Source organism: Colletotrichum higginsianum, chromosome 1, assembly GCF_001672515.1.
Source record: "Colletotrichum higginsianum IMI 349063 chromosome 1, whole genome shotgun sequence".
Classification (NCBI taxonomy): domain Eukaryota; kingdom Fungi; phylum Ascomycota; class Sordariomycetes; order Glomerellales; family Glomerellaceae; genus Colletotrichum; species Colletotrichum higginsianum.
This window is the reverse complement of record NC_030954.1, coordinates 869,079-889,004: the sequence shown is the minus strand read 5'-3', so window position 1 is coordinate 889,004 and position 19,926 is coordinate 869,079. Positions and strand designations below refer to the sequence as shown.

At 52.8% G+C, this 19,926-nt stretch overlaps 5 protein-coding genes across 5 annotated transcripts; 3 read left to right on the top strand and 2 right to left on the bottom strand.

Moving 5' to 3' along the window:
* Positions 1-613: 613 nt before the first annotated feature.
* Positions 614-1,742, top strand: CH63R_00283 (WD domain-containing protein; the record flags this gene model as incomplete). Its single annotated transcript, XM_018295258.1, has 3 exons — positions 614-1,022; positions 1,129-1,157; positions 1,239-1,742. The coding sequence occupies 3 exons, from the start codon at positions 614-616 to the stop codon at positions 1,740-1,742; spliced, it is 942 nt and encodes a 313-aa protein (XP_018163620.1).
* Positions 1,743-2,730: 988 nt separating this feature from the next.
* Positions 2,731-4,647, top strand: CH63R_00282 (Heterokaryon incompatibility protein; the record flags this gene model as incomplete). The annotated part of the gene is made up of 1 exon (XM_018295257.1): positions 2,731-4,647. The coding sequence occupies one exon, from the start codon at positions 2,731-2,733 to the stop codon at positions 4,645-4,647; it is 1,917 nt and encodes a 638-aa protein (XP_018163619.1).
* Positions 4,648-6,408: 1,761 nt separating this feature from the next.
* CH63R_00281 (uncharacterized protein) lies at positions 6,409-8,840 on the bottom strand (the record flags this gene model as incomplete). Its single annotated transcript, XM_018295256.1, has 2 exons — positions 6,409-8,242; positions 8,323-8,840. 2 exons carry the CDS (start codon positions 8,838-8,840, stop codon positions 6,409-6,411), a joined length of 2,352 nt encoding a protein of 783 aa, XP_018163618.1.
* Positions 8,841-12,351: 3,511 nt separating this feature from the next.
* Positions 12,352-14,052, top strand: CH63R_00280 (Succinate-semialdehyde dehydrogenase; the record flags this gene model as incomplete). Its single annotated transcript, XM_018295255.1, has 2 exons — positions 12,352-12,721; positions 12,788-14,052. The coding sequence occupies 2 exons, from the start codon at positions 12,352-12,354 to the stop codon at positions 14,050-14,052; spliced, it is 1,635 nt and encodes a 544-aa protein (XP_018163617.1).
* Positions 14,053-14,560: 508 nt separating this feature from the next.
* CH63R_00279 (Nuclear pore protein-like protein) lies at positions 14,561-15,854 on the bottom strand (the record flags this gene model as incomplete). Its single annotated transcript, XM_018295254.1, has 2 exons — positions 14,561-15,003; positions 15,095-15,854. The coding sequence occupies 2 exons, from the start codon at positions 15,852-15,854 to the stop codon at positions 14,561-14,563; spliced, it is 1,203 nt and encodes a 400-aa protein (XP_018163616.1).
* Positions 15,855-19,926: the final 4,072 nt, after the last annotated feature.

The following is a 19,926-nucleotide window of genomic DNA, read 5'->3' as shown; positions in this document are numbered from 1 at the left end:
TTTCTATATAATTAGTATTATAATATAGAGCAATATAGTATACTACTATTAATAAGCTTAAAATAAAGAAGTTAGTTTTCTACTTATATTAATTTAGTAAGGAAAATTTATAAATAGCTATAAAAAAGCTATTAAGTAAGTAATATTAAATTAAACCTTATATAACTATAGTAGTACTCTATAAATACTTATAGTAGTTATTATATACTATTTAGCTTTAAATTTAAGTTATAAAGCTTATAAAAAGAAATATAGTATATTACTAGTAAAATACTACTTTTACTTTCTAACTACTAGTATATAGTAAGTATTAGCTAAACATATATAAAAATAGTAAATTTTAGTATATATAGTACTTAATTACTATAAATAATTTTAGTATAATTCTTAGTCTTAAAAGTAGGGTTATATAGTATGTATAGAAAGTAGTAGGTTTTAGTGTAGCTTGGTGGGGCTGGGGGTGCCGAGATGGGGGGGGTGCCGAAATGGGGGTAGTTTGACTTAATGGAAGACATCGGTGACATTCATTGGGCAACACGCGGCCGGAAATGCCCTTATAAGGTTCTTCTCTTCCATTCATTCGACACCAAGTGATCGCCGGTAGCGATACGCAATGTCTGGCGCTCTTCGCTCTGCGGGACCGCGGAGCGTACGATTACTGCTGTCATGGCTAGCAGTCTATGCAGCCCTTGTTGGTGCCTCTCCCACACCGGTCGTTGATGCTGACAACGACAACATTGCTCTCTCCGTTTCCGATGGCACGCTCGACAAGCGAGTCGTAGGGCAATTTCCAACATTCACCAATGACTACAACGGTCGTGTCCGGAAGGGGTACTTTCTTAAGATGCTCATGCCATTGAACGACGCAGCCGCAGCACAGCTGAACGAAGGTCGTGCTGTTTCCAGCCCGTGGCAGGATCCTCGCTGGGTGGAATATTGGGGATGGGTTCGTAACCCGACGGTATGGGGCCCGTTCGAGGACGATGCCTTGGATAATGACCCTGACGGCGCGCCTGGGTTTGGTACGATCCTGGACCCCGCCTTCGCGGACCCAAATTACCCTGTAAACCCTTCAGAGAATGGCGTGTCCAAATTCGAACACAACAACGAGTTCCGGCTCAGGAACAGTCAGGAAATGGGAACGGCAAGTACTTTGTGTAATTTCCTCGCGGGGTTCTCGGCGCTCGGTGATTCGTACTATGCTAATGTTTTGTTTGGTGGACGGACAGCCAACCCAGGCTTACTATAAGAATGTGTTCAACCCGCGTTTTGGTGCGATCATGTTTGACGACAATATCAGCCCTCGATCCGAAATTGCCACGAACGGACTCGGAGACGCACCAGAACTCGAACAATTATCTGATATTGCATACTTCCAGTGGCTGTATGCTTGCAGAGAAAAGAACATCCATCCTGCCAACATCAGGCTCATCTTCCGGGCCAAGATCACATACGCTCCCAGCTTCGAGCTGATCGCGCTGGCTTTGTCTGACGCCGGTTATGGACGTGTTCCGGGCTGGGACCGACGGGCCACGTTTGGGATGGACACGCGGCCGGGGCTTGCCATCTTGGGGTCCACCCACGGCTCCGGCGCTGCCTTGTTCTTGATCCAGCATAAGAGGATTCTTGGCCTGAAGAAGATAACTCAAGTGACAGTATGGGGAGATAACGGCGGCTTTGCTCTCGATTCTGACGCAGAACGCGTAGCCTTGAATCTGAGGTTTGTCGTTACCAACGCTTAGATTCCTGTTTTTGGTAGCGAAGTGGACATACTACACATGTTACATAAAGGAGCTGGAAACATTTTCACTCCAGTAATGCCAAATTTTTTCATAGAAATAATAATTCAAGTCCTGGTATTACAGGCATTATAAAGTCGGTGCAGCGTTTTGAATTGGTGAAGCAGCAGTTGCTTCCTAATGAGTCTAATGACGCCTAGGGAAGCAAGAGAAAGAGGGAAAAGGGCCCTCTGTGGTAAATGATCTGTACAAACACCTTGAGGGCCTTAATTGGCTGCCGCTGAGTTCTCCAGTTGATAGGGATTCAGTTGATGCGAATGTTGCTTGTCCTGCTTTATGCGCTTGTCTACATGGTTGCAGGAAGGGGTAGGGACCGTTCAATGGTTGTCCGTCTTGATTCGTAGGTTGGGTGAGGACTCGCTGACGACGCGGCGACATTGAAAGCCGGGGACACATTTGGAGACTTGAGTAAGAGAGTTGAGAATCATTTATCGCCGGGGCCAAAATAATCGGAGGCTTGTGATCATCCGGCGGAACCTATACACTGGCTGATCTGCATGTTAGCTTATGCCGCCATATGCAACCATGCAGATGTTTGTGTGCTGTTGTTACACCTGCAGTGGCGGGAAACGCATATTACTGTAACCCAGTTCGCTGGGAGAAGAGCCCAGCTGCCACGAATCTGCCCACTGCCGTAGGATTGCTCCCATCCGGTAACAATTTGACTGTGTATCATGAGACTGTATCACAAAGCGTCACAGACATCAATGGCAACATATTCTGAGCGCGGTGATAATCAGACTGGGGCAGCCACAGTTGTGGGAACAACTGAGGCGGTGTTAGGCAGCAACATGCAAGTCGATGCTTGACCAACCCCTCACGAATGCGCTTCGTGACCACAAAGATCTCACAACAAAACAAACTGAGTGACTCTTGATCCCAGTTGCTCATCTACGCTGAACTCTTCTCATTGTGGCCGCATTGCGTGGGAATGGTGGGAACCAACTACCAATATGATAAGCTGCCTCAGGGCCGCTGGTTTCGCTTGCTGCACATCCACCCCGGACTGGCGGATGACCCGCTCGTATGCGACTTGGTCACGGTCGACTTGGACAGCAGCATTCCGTACAAAGCCTTGTCATATGTCTGGGGAGACCCGAACGTTCTCGCCGAAGTCACTTGCTCAGGGTCGCAGCGCCAGGTCACAGTCAATCTATTTGACGGACTACAGCATTTGAGGAGCCCGGACCGAGTGGAGACGGTATGGGCTGACGCCATCTGCATCAACCAAGGCGATAACGACGAGAAAGCGCACCAAGTCAACCTCATGGGCGTCATCTATGACCGCGCCGCAGAGGTCGTCGTGTGGCTAGGAAAGGACCCGGGCAATCTCGCGGAGTCAGCTTTCGAAGGGCTGAGAACAGTCAACGCAGCGATCCAGAACGGCACTCACATGATCGAATCGGTTGTTCCGGGAGCAGCCCTCAGAATGCCAAAGGGAGACGGATCTCAAGAGTCCTCTTCCTTTCCCGTCCAGCAACGAAGGAGCAACTTGCGGGACATTCTGAAGACACACTATCTCCGAGGGATTAAGGAGCTGTTTCAACTCGCCTGGTTCACACGCGTGTGGGTGCTTCAAGAGGTCGGGTTGGCAACCGAAGCCACGGCGTTCTGGGGAGACTCCCACGTCGGCTTCAGCGAGATCGCCATGTTCATTCTCTTCTCCATGACCGACGAGCACATGGACTACGCTCTCGGACAGGACGTCAAAGACATCATTTCCGGATCTCCGTATTATGCTTTCTGGAGCGTGTGGTCAACCTACAACAAAAGGGACTCTTGGGTAACGCGCTGCCCGTCACTCAAGGCGTACTCGGAATACCAAGCGGCTGAGTGTCGGATCGATTTTCTCGTCGTTCTCGAGGCGTCGAGACGGTTCAACGCCACAAATGCTTTAGACCATGTCTTTGCGTTTCTTGGACATCCGAAGGCGCTGGTACCTACGACCAACACGACTCTCGTTCAAGCAGACTACAATATCCCCCTAGAGACCCTTCACGGCGTTGTAGCCAGCCGCCTGGCCGAACAGTCTCTCAACTTCTTGGTCCAGGTCCAGAACCAGCCAGCAAACCTCAAATCGGATTGCACTGCTCCTTCGTGGATCCCGGCATGGAACGTCGACAACCCGGACTCCCCAAATGCATTCTGGGAAGCATGGGACGCCAGCCTGCGCGCGACAACGCGTCCTTCATTCGAAGCCCAAGCAGCTGGCGGCAGGCTCCATGTCTCTGCCCTATTGTTTGATACGGTTGCCTGCTACAACGACAGAATGGAGAAGTCGGCTTTTGATCGGTCAACATCAGGGCCTGGGCGTCTGGCCGAACAATGCTGGGCGCTTACGGAGGAATCTGCAAAGACAAGGCCGCATGTGTACGGAGACGACGCGCTGTTGTCCTTTGCCCTAACTCTCATCTGCCATCACAGGAGCAACAATACGGGCAGGGCGGAGCTCGAAAGCCTACTTGCATTGTTCGTTCGATTCTGCGCCGTTTACAATGGTGACTTTTGGAAGTCCAAGTTGGAACATCTCGGCATCTCGTTCCTAAACACGCCCCCGATGGGCGAACGGCGCATCGTGGCCCAGTTCCAAGACTACGGGACGAACAGGAGGTTCTTTGTGAGCAGTGGCGGGTACTGGGGTCTCGGCCCTTCCCCCATGCAAGAGGGAGATATATGCGCCATACTGTTCGGCGCAGACGTCCCTTTCATCCTGAGACCGACGGCCGAAGAAGGTCAATATCGGCTTGTTGGCCAAGCCTACATAAGCGGCGTCATGTATGGCGAGTTGGTCCAGAACTTGGAGATGGGGAAAGCCAGCTACGAGAAAGAGAACATTTGCCTGGTTTGATGTTGATTCTTGAAGTTACATGAGTCAAATACCCATTTGAGAAAGACAACTTGGACTGGAAAACAGCAATTGCACACTCCCTCTATAGAGTACTCATAGCATGGCGATGCGATTACTGAGAAACAGAGTTCCATGATTGATCGTGATCTTGGTGACCATATGCCCAGAGCTTCTGCTTCGCCTCGCCCATGATCCTGACGGAACCAATGTTTGCCACCGATTTAAAGTGCTCCAAGGCTTCCCCCCCGATTTGCCTCATCGTTTCTTGAGTGTAGTAATCGTAACTTTGGAAAGGCTGGGGCGCGAACTCAATCACCGTGTTGCTTAGGCAGACTTGACGCTGACCGTATCATTTCAAGAACTATACCTTACTTCCAGATAGACTAATACATGATTATACGTTGACAAAGGATGTTGTAACCGTTCAGACAGAACCACGGAACTTATCAAGACCATGTGTGTTGGCATGGTCGACTCATCGAGGCTTCCTCCATGTCCTCGTCGAGCCACCGTGCCGCCTCGATGATATTTAGGCTGTCCCCCCCGCCCATGTTCGCCCCCCCCCCCCCCCCCCCCCCTAGAGGAGCAAGCCACCGTCGTCTTTCTACTCCCAGTTCTCCATAGCGCGCAGAATATCACTGTTCACACCTGACGCGATACATCACTGGCAGGCTAAGCCTTTGCCTCTGCATCCTTTATTAGATGCGGGTTGCTAGCCACAGGGGGGGTTTTGCTGACTGCTATTTTTAGCGCTGCGGGCATGGGCGGCACGCGCCTGCTTGGCGGCCTTGAGCTTCTCGCGCTTGGCCTTGTTCGCGGCCCTGGACGCGCGTGCGTGGGCGGCGCGAGCCTGCTTCGCCTCCTTGAGCTGCTCCTCGGTACGGGACATGTTTGTTGGCTGTTAGTTTAGTGAGCGAGCTCGTGTTTGCGCGCGTTGTATGTGAGTGAGGTCTGCTTCGTGTTGTGTTTGAGTGAAGCCCAGGTTGAACACGGGTGGGTGTAGCATCGCGGTTGGAGTTGGCGCACATCTGCGGCTCCCGCGCTCGGTGCTTCCGGATGTTTCAGTTGGCGGGATTCATGTTTATCCGTTCCCTTCTGGCTCCAGCCACCTCTCCCTCACTCAGCCACGACGAGTCAGCGGTGGCGTTTTGTGCGTGTGCCAGGTTCCCCGGTTCACGCACCGGAGCGAGCTCCGTCAGGGTCCCCGGTTGAGACTCTGAGAATCGGTGCATCCCAATCAATGTACGGATGAACGTGGCACACCTCCAGGAAAGGCTCTCATCTCGTGTCAAATTTGAGTGAGAGAAATTTGATGAGATGACATGTGGCTTGCTTGATTTGAGCCAGTTGCAAAGCACACACCGATAACGATGGCAACAGGTGCAAGATGTTAAACTCTGTTGCTGTGGACCACGTGGATGATGAAGGGCCGTATCAGCGGCCTCGCTATCATGTCAATCGTGAAGACTACGAATCTGTTAGGCACCATGATCTTAACACTATGACCTGTTTCCACGATCGTTGAATCATTGCCAAAACATAACAAAGCAGCCAGTGACTTTTGATTCAGGGCTTTCATCTAGCGCCCCGTCTTCGTGTTCACTCTTCGCATTCTATACAAAACCGGGCTGTAGAACCCCCGAGACGCCTTTGCAGTGAAAAATCTTCCATCCCAATCCCCCGTTTAACCCTCTCTTCAATGATGCCCGTTGTTACACAGGATGGCCTTCTCAACAACCATAACCTCCTCCGTGATCGCGCTCACCCGTAAAAGAGCTCAAACTTGGTAGCAAAGCCTGGGCCTGTGGGGTTGACGTCTTTGATAGGATGTAGAATCATCGGTGGCAAGCAAGGCCGGCCGTTGGTCATCTCCCAATCATGTCCCCCGATGTCGGTATCGATGTATCCCATCCAGTTGTTGTACAACCTTGACGGAGGTTCCGCTCGATAATACCACGTGATGCCTTGATACCTCCGCTCCCTGCCATACCCCATCGCACTACCTAGACCGCCGCTCTCACCGTTCGGTCCTGGGTTGAACCAGTTGTTGAGGAACGTGCCGTTCCAAGGTCGATCAAACCATGTGGGGTGAGGTGCGAAGACGGCCTTCAGGCCGTGAAGGAGGGCGACTGTCTGCGGCGTCATCTCTGAAGCAATGTGATTTCCGCGGAGGTTCTCGACGTGCATGATATCCAGGAGGCGCTTCGAAATGCGAGACTGCGTTACAATCGTACACCGCCGAGGGAGCGATGTCGCCGGGTGCTGTTCGTCCCTGTAACCCCAGATGTGATCCGCAAAGATCCAACTGCTGTTGACCGGGTTGAAGATGGGGCCCAGTGTAATGAGGTCTGCCTCCTCACCGACCCCCCAGGCAAACGGATCGTCTCCAGGGTTCTTGGTTGGCGGTTCGGGTCCAACAGGGTTGATGAAAGGGACCTTGGGCGGCCCCCAAACCTGCGAACCGTGGGTTTGCTGCTCGACGTAGTCGCGGAAATCCGTGTATGAACCGTGAAAGTCGGGAATGTAGTAGCGCTCGTTCCGCTCCCACAGACCCCTCCGCGGCTGATTTCTCGAGAACCCTCGCAGACGCTCCAGGAAGTCGTAGTTGTGTCCCACGACGCGGACGTCCATCTCCCAGTTCCAGATGTAATCGAATTCGGGATGGTCCATGCTGAACTTTTGGACCGACAACCACTGCGCGTGGTGGACGCTTTTTTCATCGTCTTCGGTCAGCGCCGTGTAAATGTCCCACACCATCTGGTCGTTCCAAAGCTTTGTGATGCCGTGGAATTCGAGCGGCACGTGTTCGTCGAGAACGTGCTGGTATGCCGCCTTGTCGCCTTGGAGGTTGACCGACCGGTCGTGGACGTGCAGGAGGAGGAAGACCTGGTACTCTCCGCCGGACCGAAGCGAAAGTTCGGAGATCAGAGACCTGATGGCCTGTTTGTCGTTTTCGGTGTATCTTTTGCCTGTAAACGTCCGTAGGAGGACGGCGGTCCGAGACTCGGTCGCCGGCGATCCTGTAGCCTCTGGCCCAGGTGTGCTTTTCTCTTCCTGCCCCCCGGTCCGTCTTCCGACTTTCTTTCCGTCGTTGCTGTATGCAGTGTCGATGAATCTGTTCGGCTTCCCCGGACCGAACCGGGCGGCGTTTTGCTTGACGCATTTCTCCTGAAGGCTACCCCAGTCGACGTAATCCCAGTCGACGGGATAGCTGTTCGCTTTGAGCTGCGGTACGTAACCGTAAGGGCCCAGCCTCGTCTCGCGTTCATAGCAGAGGTTTCCGTCCATCTCGAAAACGTCGAAGCTGCCGAAGAGCGGCTTGGGGAATCTGGCAGGCCGGCCTTTAAAGACGAGGACATCTTCCACCGGTTCACCGGTAGCACCTACGCATGGCACATACTTGGCGCGTCCAGCCTGTTTCCAGCCCTCGCCATTATAGTCAGGGTACGGGTTGAAATGAACAGGTCGGTGGTTTGCCCATGGCTTTTCTTCATCGCTCGACGCTCGGAGGCGGGCCTCTTGCGCACTTTTTCTCGCGGCCGTCTCCGTCAAGGTCTTGATGGTGTTGCCATAAATCGCACCGCTGCCCGGGAGTCTAGTGAGATTGAAAGGTCAGCCATGCATGTTCTGTACGGCATGTCTTCGTCCGCGGTAAGTCACCAGAGGACCACTCACTTCCTGGCTGCTTCGTACTCCCTCGCGAAGTCGTCTCGCAGCTTCTGTTCATGCTCCTCCTCCTTGTGCTTCAACGCATCCTCCTGTTGCTTCCGCTGCTCTTCGGTCTGTTTTAGAGCTTCCGCCTCATGCTTTAGTGATTCTTCCTCCTGTTTCAAGGCTTCTTGCTCCTGCTTCAGGGCTTCTGCCTCCTTCTTCGAGGCTGCTTCCTCCTGTTCCAGTTCTTCCTCACCCTTTCGCTGTGTGTCTTCCTTATGTGCCTTGGGAGGGTGCCAGATTGCGAGGGAATTTTCGACATGCGGAGTCGACTGCGCTGCTGGTACGGCAATCTGCTCATCGGCCTGCTTCTCAGGCGGCTGATTGGGGGTGGCGTGATGCCAGAACCCGGGCTGGCCACCAAATGAGCTTGACCCTTTGACATAGAAGTGAATCAAGATGACGGCGAAAACTAGAAAGAGAACTGTTCGTGGGCGAACCCTCGGGGAAACGAGAACTCTGGCGAAAGTTTGTTTGGCCATTCTCGATGTTGTTGGCGACCAAATCCGGACCACGTAAAGCACGATGGGATCGGATGAGTTTGCAGAGACAACTCAAATCAGGTGCCGGCTTGATCACGGTTGAACCATCATGCCTCAGACGCACGAGTGACATGAGACGACGAGTTTACTTAGAAATACCTTAGGCTAAAGTTGGAGAATTTGCTGCCAGAGTTTAACCTAGATGCACGGAACCTGGCTGCGAACTGGGATGATGGCTCTGAACTTCCCGGCAAGTCCGGTGATTTTGAGTTTGATTGAAGTCTTGGATGTAAAGCATATCAGCGTCCTTCCAAGCCTTCACCATGTCAAGCAAGATTTCTGTTAAGATTGTCGGCCACCTAGTGAAACGCAGTTTGCTTCACCTGCAAGGAGGCAATGCCAATCTCAAGACTCGACCACCAGACATGACTCGAGATGCCATCAATGCTGCCGGGTTGGCTACACAAGTGATTGTTGATCATTTGAACAGCATCTGTGTTCGAATCATCCATGAGTGTCTCGTTGGTACTAGAGTTGCCTGTGCTGTTCTTCTTAAGATAGCTCATGACCCCATGGCATAGTGATCTTATGTTGTAGAGGGAGACCAAGTTACTTGTGAGATTGTGAGAAAATGGTTGCCTCCTCTCTCTTTGGCAAGGTACGCGCGCCACAGCAAGCATACTGGCTTCCAATTGCCTCTTTCAGTTGGCGTTGTTGTTGAAATGCTTGTTTCTTGGATAGCGATACTTGGCTTGCTGCAAAAGGGGTTGGGTTGAAGTTGGTGATGAGAGATGCCGATCCTTGTGACAAGGTACGCTTCACTGAACCTTCGCAGAATGACACGCACACACTTTCTGGCTTAACAAGAGACCCCATGCCTATGTCTCAATTTGATAGCTCTATTGTCTTAAGCACTGTTTCTGTTAAAGTGAAAGGCAAATCTAGAACGAGTTTTGGTGGCTAGGAAACTCAAGACACATGCTTTTCGTGGAAACTTATTGCAAATGCTGTCATCTAGGAAGAAGAACAGCTGCCAGAGAAGCCAAAGTCTTGGATTGAGGCTAGTGTGCAAAGGCCCATGCAAGCCTCTGGTACCCTCAGCCTGTGGGAATTGAACCAGCGGAAAGAGCCCGTTTCGTCAACTTGGACACAAGTGAAATTGAAAGTGGATTCATTGCTGCTGATGAACATCAAATGAGCTACTTGGCAGCCGTCAACACAGCAGTCCCCTCAGTGAGAAACAGGAAGGATCAATTAGGCTGAGATCAGGCCTACATGAATGTATTCCAGTAATTTCCCCTTAATACTGTTGAAAATGGTGGCTGAAGGTTAGCTATACAACACGACAAAGGTAGCATTCAAGCGGCAGTTGCAAGGCATGACCGAGGCGATGACGCGGACATGTTCTGCATGGACCTAACTACTCAAAGTAGGAATTTTAATTAACCTGTAGTCTTGCAGTAAAAGGCAAGATAGTGCAATAGTTCTTCTTTTCATCTCACAAGTCTATAAAGTGACTTACTGTGGTTTCAGATGAAGATTTTGTGTCCCTGCCAAGTAGACTGTACATTGTAGAGTTGGACCTATGTTAGCTTAGCAGCAGTTGATTTGGCTTGCTTCCTCTGTCTGAAAACAGCAAGACTAGCTGGCCTAAACTGGAGGACAACCTAGCAAGGGGTAAGAGCGTATCACATACCACAGCAAGTAAAACTGTAGTTGGTTAAGCCAAAGTTACTATAGAATTCTGAACTATCTATGTACATGCAGAGTTAGCTGGCAAACTTTTGCTTCCTTTGCACAGCTAGCTCTGTGAGCTTCCTTGATAGTATTGGCACATTTATAGTAAAGGTATACCAGAGATACCAGCAGTCTCCGCAGGGACTATCTAGGTTTTTATGAAACAGTGAATTATTTAATAAAACTGGGAAGATTGAGAAGTATAAGAGCCGACGAGGTTATCTGTATGTGTATGAAAGCTGCAGCTTTCTAGAAAAGGAAACAATTTTCACAATGAAGTACTTTTTACTTATATTCTCTCTTGCCTTGGTCTCTCCTGCTAGTGCAGAGGGGAAGGGCGTTTGTTTAAGAGAAAAAAGTGTGTTAAGAAATTAAATAACATATGGCTTCTAGTGCATTGCTAATGGCAGGGCAGGTTTGTGTTCACATTCTGTGAGAGCTGTGAATGCAAATAAATGCTGCGCCGGCCTTACATGCCACAAAGGCGCCAGTGGATATCAATGCACTTTAGCTAAAGATGCAGGTTGCATTGCAGAAAGACGTTTGTTGCCTTAAAAGCACATTTTCCCCTTGGTATTAACAGTTGTTGATAGGTTACTGCGGTTTCTTAGCACCCGACAGGCCATGTTGCTTTCCTTACAACTGTATTAATCACAGGACCTCGTCAGGAAACTACGCATTCCAGTGTCGCTAGCACAAGGACAAGCGATGATCTACAGTGATGTAATCAGCACAATATATGAGTAAAATTGAATGGCCCTGCTTTTTAAGTCAGATCATGCATCTCCTTATACATACGCGACCCAATATTCACTCGCCAATATCATCACTATCCCTAAGCTAATTTCATGGTTTCTATCCCCATTCCAGATTTCGAGATTTGAACCCTTACCCTCGTTACTGCCAATGCTTCTCAGCTGATTCAAACCCTGTCTCGTATTCCAACAAAGGTTGATGCCAGTCTTGTAGTCATCCCACCCAAGCCCTCCAATTTAGATCTTTCACTCATCATCTGACATGGAAGACGAGAAGCTGGAGCAGGAAGTGGTTTGCAAGAGTAGCAGATGTGTAGAGACCAGGAACAGAGACTAGAAGTCATTTGTAGCTATATGTAAAATGGACTGTCATGCCGAGGGCGGTTTGTGAGGACGGTTTACAAGTCGGGACTGGCATTCAAGGATTGGTCCTAGCACACCAAACAGATTCCACAGTAGTAGAAAGACTTTATTACCACGAATCTAGACCGCAAATTTAGCGGGGAACCATGAAATAATCAAGTCACATGGCTGGTCGGAAGCTGGCATCTCCTTCCGGGCCGGGCCGGTACTTCCTCAATATCGGAGCCGGCCCGGTCGACCCACACCTGGATGGGTCCGGCCCGGGCACGATGAGAGAATTACTCCTACCAACAAGCTGCACGATCCCAGATTGTTCTTCGATAGCCTACGCCGGGGAGAACAGCTGATGATGAGTACGCACAGGAACATAACGAGAGCGTATTGGATGCTCGGTCTTGTTCACGGGTTTGCTGTCAGCTTCAGCAGCAGAGACCAATCTCTAATACGTGTGCAAAAACCCATTCCCCATGGGCATCGGTGGATTCGTGGTGGGCCTGCACGACCGGCACCCGGCTTCCATCAGCCCCGCAAAGCTCCGAGGCTCGGCTGGGGTCCCTGCAAGCATGGGGTGATCGACGGCTAGGTGGAAGCCGTCTCCCCATCGAAGAGCAATCTTGCGCGGGCCTACATAAGCTTGAGTTCCTCGGGTGTGTTGGATGTCCGGCCCAAGATCTCGGCCCACTGCACCTATCGAATCAAAGTCAAGACACATACGAAAAAGCATACGGACGGATAGCAAGATGGCAGACGTCTTCGCCAAGCTCCAGGACAAGAGCCTGCTGGTCACTTCCGGCCTGGTCGCCGGCGAGTGGAAAACCGGACAGGACGGCAAGACGTTCCCCGTCTACGAGCCGTCCAGCGCGACGGTGCTGCAGGAGTGCGCCAACCTGAGCCGACAGGACTTTGTCGACGCGATCGAGAGCGCAAAGAAGGGATCCGCCAATTTCCACGAGTCAACGACAGCAAAGGAACGAGGGGCGCTGCTCCGCAAGTGGTACGACCTGGTCATCGCCAACGCCGACGATTGTAAGTACACGCATGCGGCAAAGGACTGGCCGAATGTGATTCGTTCATGGCTGACACAGCCTCTAGTGGCCCTGATTCTGTCCCTCGAGAACGGCAAGACTTTCGCCGAGGCCCGGGGCGAGGTGGTGTACGCGGCATCCTTCATCTCGTGGTTCGCCGAGGAGGCGACGCGGTCGTACGGCGACACGATCCCGTCGTCGTACGCCAACACGACGGTCCTGACGTTCAAGGAGCCCGTGGGCGTCTGCGGCATCATCACGCCGTGGAACTTCCCCGCGGCCATGATCACCCGCAAGATCGCGCCCGCGTTCGCCGCCGGGTGCTCCGTCATCGTCAAGCCGCCGAGCGAGACGCCCTTCAGCGCGCTGGCGCTCGCCAAGCTGGCGCTGGCCGCGGGCATCCCGTCCGACATCATCCACGTGGTGCCGACCAAGGACAGGGAGGCGTCCATGGAGCTGGCCAACAACCCCGTCGTGAAGAAGCTCAGCTTCACCGGCTCGACGGGCGTCGGCAAGATGCTTACCAAGGCCGCTGCGGGCACCATGAAGCGCGTGAGCATGGAGTTGGGGGGCAATGCGCCGTTCATCGTGTTTGACGATGCAGACATTGACCAGGCCGTCGAGGGCGCGTTGATCTGCAAGTTCAGATGCTCCGGCCAGACTTGCGTGGTAAGTACACGAGTCCCCCAGGCCTATCTAACAACACACATCCTCCTCCAGCTAACACATGACTACAAGTGTGCCAACAGACTACTAGTCCACGAGAAGGTTCAAGAAGAGTTCATTGAGAAGCTCGTCAAGCGCGTCAAACAATACAAGCTCGGCCGAGGCATCGACGAGGGCACCACCCAGGGACCCCTCGTCAACGCCGCCGCCGTCAAGAAGGTCGACGCCCACGTCCAAGACGCGCTCAAGAAGGGCGCCGTCCTCCACACGGGCGGCAAGGCGCCCGAGGGCCTCGAGGGGTACTTCTACGAGCCGACGGTCATCAGCGGGGTCACCACGGAGATGGAGGTCGCGCACGACGAGACGTTCGGTCCTCTCGCGGCCATCTTCTCCTTCAAGACCGAGGCCGAGGCAGTCGAGCTGGCCAACGCCACCGAGTACGGCCTCGCCGGGTACTTCTTCAGCAAGGACATCTCCCGCGTCATGCGCGTGGCGAGGCGGCTGGAGTGCGGCATGCTGGGGGTCAACACAGGCCTCATCAGCGCCGCCGAGGCGCCGTTCGGCGGCGTCAAGGAGAGCGGGTTGGGCCGCGAGGGCAGCAAGTACGGCCTGGCGGAGTACCAGAACATCAAGTCAGTCACCATCGGCAACCTTGGCTTCCACTGAGGTTGTGACGTCGCTCGGGTGGTCTGAAGGGGAGAAGGGAAGCGAGTCAAACGATTGTTACGGGTTCGGCGTTTTCTTGAGCGGGCAGGTAATCAAAAAGAAAGGGTAATGGAAAAGAAAAGGGAACAAAACACTCGAGGGTTTCTAAAAGTCAAGGGTTGTCCTTCAGAATGCATCCTGGACGGGCGATATGATGACGTGCGTGACGGTTGTGCTCCTTCACACAACGTGCTGATCTCCCCATGCAGAGACGAAGTCAAGATGTTCGATTTCCCCATACTGATGCTATGGGGAAGCCAGAGTTTGTTCCAACATTCGGATTAAGCTCTTTTTAAGAGCGATTAAATCGACGGGAGGGAAACATATCCAAAGGCCAAAAACTCCACAGGATGATTTCATCACAGTCGCCCCCGTAAACTCTGCCCAAAACTCCAGACGCACCCCGACTCCAAAACCAAGTCTCCCAAGGAGGCAACCAAACCCCCATTCCCATGTCCAAGAAAGTCTATTATGCAGGAATCGCGACGCCCGTCTTTTGGGATTGCTTGTCGAGGTATCCCCGAAGCTCCGGCCGGACGACGACCATCTCCCCTTTCGTCTCCGCCGCCGTCACCGCACCCTTGGCCAACTCCTCTTCTATCCGTTTTAGGCACTGGTTTGCGGGGGAGGGCCGGTGGATCGTCAGAAGCTTGACGGCGCTCGTTGCCTTCTCCAGGGACTCGATGTTTCCCCGATATGACTCGCACGGGTTGGGCATGGTGATGTCGACCTTGCCCTTCCCGAGGCACCGCACCAGCGACCCGAGGAGCATGCTGTTGCACTCCTCTGCGTCCGAGGAGCTGTGGTAGTATCCCTTCATGTATCGGCATCCCTCCTTGAGACATCTGTACAGGACGACAAAGTGGTCCAGGTGGGCGGAGATGAGGGCCTGGCGGTGCTTGGCGATGGTTTCTGCGGGGGGGGGGGGGGGGGGACACCGTCTCAGCATACATGCAATGTCCGTCTTGAAACTGATCTAAACTACGTGTGGGACAAAACTCACCAAAGACCTCTGGCGGTCGCAGATACTGGATTCTGTCAATGGGGAAGTTGTATCCTTCCGGCCCGGGCTTCCAGATCCGCGCCGAGTGGCCAAACACCAACCGCCCCTGCAGGTCGATCATGGACTCGTACGTCATCTTCTTGAACATGGTCTCGAAGACCTCGGCGTCGCCCAGCTCCCACGCGACGCAGAGCAGGTGGGCATTGTCGGTTTGGTGCCGGACCGCCTGCATCCACGAGCGGGCCCAGGGCCGGACGATGACCGTCATGTCGTACTTCTCCGTGATGGTGAGGACGTCGTAGAGGCGCATCAGCGGCAGCTTCTCCGGGACGAGGTTGAAGTGGCCATGGACGATGTTCAGCACGATCTCCATCGCCGCGGTCGAGTCCTCGGGCAGGTCCACTGTCCACTCGCCGCCATCGTCGGCCGCCGGACGGGATTCGGCGAACCCGCCGAACAGCATCGCCTTCAGCACCGGCGAACTCCGTCCGAGGGCCCTTGAGCAGACGACGAAGTCTTGCGGGTACTCGTCGACATCGCCGCCGACGCAGAGTCTCAGGTCGCCGCTGTCGTCGAGGTAGATGGTTGGCGAAGAGATGAGCTCCGTGATGCGCTCCGTCACCTGCTCCGTCACAACCACCGTACAGCTGGAAGACATCTTGCTTCCACCGATGACAGTCTGGTCAATGGGCCGGTAAGGTAACGAGTCAAAGGAGAAGGTCGGGCCGCCGAAAAGGCTCTTGGAGGCGGTTGAACACATCGTGGGTGGCGCTACTCTCATCCGAGAATTTCGTCGTCCAAGTCTCTGCTCACAACATGCCACGATGCTGGGGGCGCGCGCGCGGGTTGGTAAATAAGTCGACGCGCCCACCGGGATCCAAACCAGGTTGAACGAACGAGACGGGGATGTTTGTTTCGAGGGTCTCAAGACGCATAAAGGGCAGCGCAGATCACAACGTGAGGTCCCGGAATGTCATGACTAGTCTTTGTCGGGCATCGGTCCCTTTTTCTAACTTTAGGGGAAAGGATGGGGAGTAGTGGGGGGACCGCGAAATTGGGACGAAATGTATCTTAGAACAATGCGGTATAGCCTGTTGGTCCCATCAACAACTACAACCGATAAAAGACACGAGGCATGCTAAGGGTCAAAGTGTGCATCCGTATCTGTACTGAGTACACGAGGAGTAGGCAAGCAGCCGCTCACAAACGAGAGACTGCCCCCCCCCCTCCCCAAAACCAGTGCGACCCTGAGCCTTGGAAAGCCGGCCGATGCATTGGGAATCCGGGTTCTTTGTGGGATACAAACAAGGAACACGGTGGGACGGGAGGTCGGAAGAAATCAGGGAAATCAGGGCAGAAAAAACGAACAAGAAGGGCGTTTGGACCCTTGCCGGACCAGGATGGCGGCTCTTATTTTCCCGCGACTTGTGATGAATGACAACACCGGCAAACAAAACATGTGATGAAACCGCAAGGCCACGGGGCTTGACTCGAGAAGGGAGAGAAGAGCGCTCTTCGTACCCGACTTCTTGGGCAACAGGAACAGGAAGGAAAAGGGATAATGGAGGGCCGAGTTGTGTTTTTCCTGTGAGACTTGAGCTCCGACTTGCGGGATGCAAAACATTGTTGTCGTCATTTCCCGTTTCCTGGCAAACCCTAACCGTTGACTCTGTATCTTTCCCGGTTTCCAAAGCGACTCTGAATCGTCAATACAGACACACACACATACACACACATGAGTTGGGCCGACTCGGAGAATCATCCTCACTCCAAGATCCAGTTCGGACTCAAGGATGTCCTCGACGAGTTTCCAAGACTGAAAAAAGACTTTGGAAGAGCTGGTTGGGTTGACCCCCGCAATCCCCCGCTTTCAGGGTCCTACACACACCATAACAGGAATCGTATCATGTCCTACTTTTGGACGGCAGGGCATCCCTCCGATGCCGATCCAAATCCACTTTCCCCTTTGGCGATTCCCCTCCTCTCCCTCCAGCTCCAAGGCACACGAGAGAAACCCTTGTTGGTTTTGTAGGCCGTCTTGGCTTTTAGCGGCTTGGGCAAGGATATTGGGTCTCATTGCAGGTGATATTCTCGTGAAAACTCCCGTCCCCGATGTGACCTTTGACGCAGGAACTGAGGCTGCGTCTCGCTCTTTCTTCTTCTACCGGCTTAGACGACGAGGTCGGCGAGCCGGCCGAGGGCAACGGCAGCATCGCATCAGTCTTCCCTGTTTGTTGCGCCCGGTAAGCATGACAGAGCTTCTGCCCGTCCCCACATTCGTGCGCACGACATTTTTGTTTGTTTCCACACGACTAAGGCTGTGTATGCCGTACTTCTTGCAGGGGTATTTGATATCCGTAGAGTTTTGGGGCGAACTGAGGCTGTCGTAACTTGTACGACTCCGCTCCCTCTCCCACGAAGCAAAACGGGGAGGGCAGACCGTCTGATTCCCGGTCCTGGGGAATGACACTACAGGATTCTGCCTCCCGTCCTTGGAAGACTTGAAGTCTGAGCTTTATAGTCTTCTCTGAAGTCCCGATGTTGTCATCTACAGAGACGCCTCTCTACCGCGCAATCTGGAGAAAAAGATTGGGCGTCTGCTGGTCAGACACTGCTTCCGTTACGATGCCGCAAGGGAGCCTTAAGGTTGTACCCTGCAGCACATCATAAGTACTTTGGCGTCATTTGAGTCGCTACGAAAGCCGCCTGCAAAAGCCGTGACCAGGATCTTAACGGCGCCGTTATTCATTGGGTCGAAGCAGATTACAACTTGTTCCGGAGATTGGCACCGACGATGCTTCAAAGCCTTAGCTTCTATAAGAGGGGCCTTATCGCAGGATACTCAGCCCAGGATATTTTGACGCTTGGTCAAAGCAGTTATGCAGTCAAGAACTTTTCTCCGCTAACCTCGATGAGTCTGTCCAACAGATACCTGGTGGCACACAGACATCTATGTTGTCCTTGTTGAACTTGATGGCTCAGCCCATGTGAAAACGGATGTTTCTAGCCCTCCCCCCCCCCAAAGGAGACACAACTTCTGCTGTTGGAGGACCTGATTGGCGCGTGCCGTTTGTGACAGGGTCCGGCGATGATGGTTACCCGCTCCGTGTCACGCGGATAATCGACGGCCACGGGCGGGATGCCGATTTCCACAGATGATACTACGAGATGCTCCTCGTGAGCCAGTAAATCACCCAAGCCGTTTGAAATGACGTCCACCGTGTTACGGAGCTCGCGACGATCATTATCGGAGTTCAGGTGCCGTCACTGACGAACACTCGCTCGTTTGTCAAACTGCAGGTTTCAGTCGGTCTCACTTCTCCCCACTGTTCAAGTAAGTCTCTCGTTTTGTTTGCAGAGTGAGGAAATACGGAGCAAGCCGTCGCTATACAAACAAGCGGATGTATGACACCAAACGAAAACCTGTCAAGACGCATAACGCTTGGAGCAACTGTTGATGATGCTCTCCGGTGACGTTTATCTAGTGGCAGCTGATCTTGCTATTCGACTACTTGGCGAAACAAATGCAAATTCTTGCTGCAGCTTACTCATCTAATCTTGAGCGAACTTCTTACTACGGCCATTACTATGCTTTACACGGTCTACTATGTTTTCCTTACCTGTGTGGCTATCTTTGGTCATGCTACCTTATTGGGGGTGACGTTGTGTCAGATGGAGTTCGCGGTGGCTCAATTCGGCGATCATATACTGATTTACAGCTGATGTATCGAAAAGTGTGCCAGGGTCTTATTTTTGTTGTAATTTGTAGCATCTGTGATGGGTAGCATAAAACCTCGCTCCTAGTGTATCGTCCAAAATGGAGATTCGGAGTGTCTTACATGGTGTGGGCAAGGTTATTCTTGGATTCTGGGTGAATAGTCCCCCCAGCCGGGCTTGTCACCCGTAATCTGACTAGCTCCTCCCGTTTATATCTATTGGCCTGGAGCATGGGGAAGTTATCCATGTAAAACTGTCGTCTGCCATGCCGAGACCATACAAAAACCACAGCTGTAGCTATCGGGGGATGATATGGCGCCATGGACCACTACAGCTGGCCAGCCGCATCAGGACTTCTTGGCGAGTCAACCTTTTGATCTGCCTTGAGCCAACAATCGAAGGGAAAGCTGGCAAAACTGACTACTCTCAACCAACCACAGATGCTTGCGGTCGACACGTTGGAGGGAACAGACAACATAACCTCGAGGTACGCTCTGACGATGATGCTGTTGGTTCGAGGCAGACACACATGTCCGAGCCGAGTGAGTGCCTGGCAGGCAACCGTAGGGGGGGCGGCACTGGCGGGTCAAGTGGAGCAACTGCAATAGGGGCTGATTGCGCCAAAGGGCGGCTGTTAGTGGTCGGATGGGCTAAGCGAGACGCCGGACGGCCCCCGCCCCGGTGGTCCGCGCCCCAATTAGTCCGTGCCCTACCCAGGGTACCTACCTAGGCATGCCGGCAGTGACGTGAGGCCCCATTCAGCCCATTCAGCCCCTATGTCCCCTGTATCTAATCCATCCACCCCTATGGCCGCTGTCGAGTCCCTTGATCAATTCCATCCACTATAACACCATGACAACATGGCTATGTGCATCCCTCCCTGATGCCTAAACTCACCAGCTGTTCTTTCGAGTTTGATATATTGAACGGCCATGTGAACGGAAATCAGAAGCGCTGGCCTTATTTTGATGCAGGCTCCTGGCATTTTGAGAACCTAAATCCAGTTCTCAAGCCAGTTGTCATCATGTCGAGTGACGGATCTGATCGCGACAGCGGTACACTTTGGTCGCCCTCGACTCACCGGCATCCGCGGGGCTGAGTGAGGCCTGCATCGG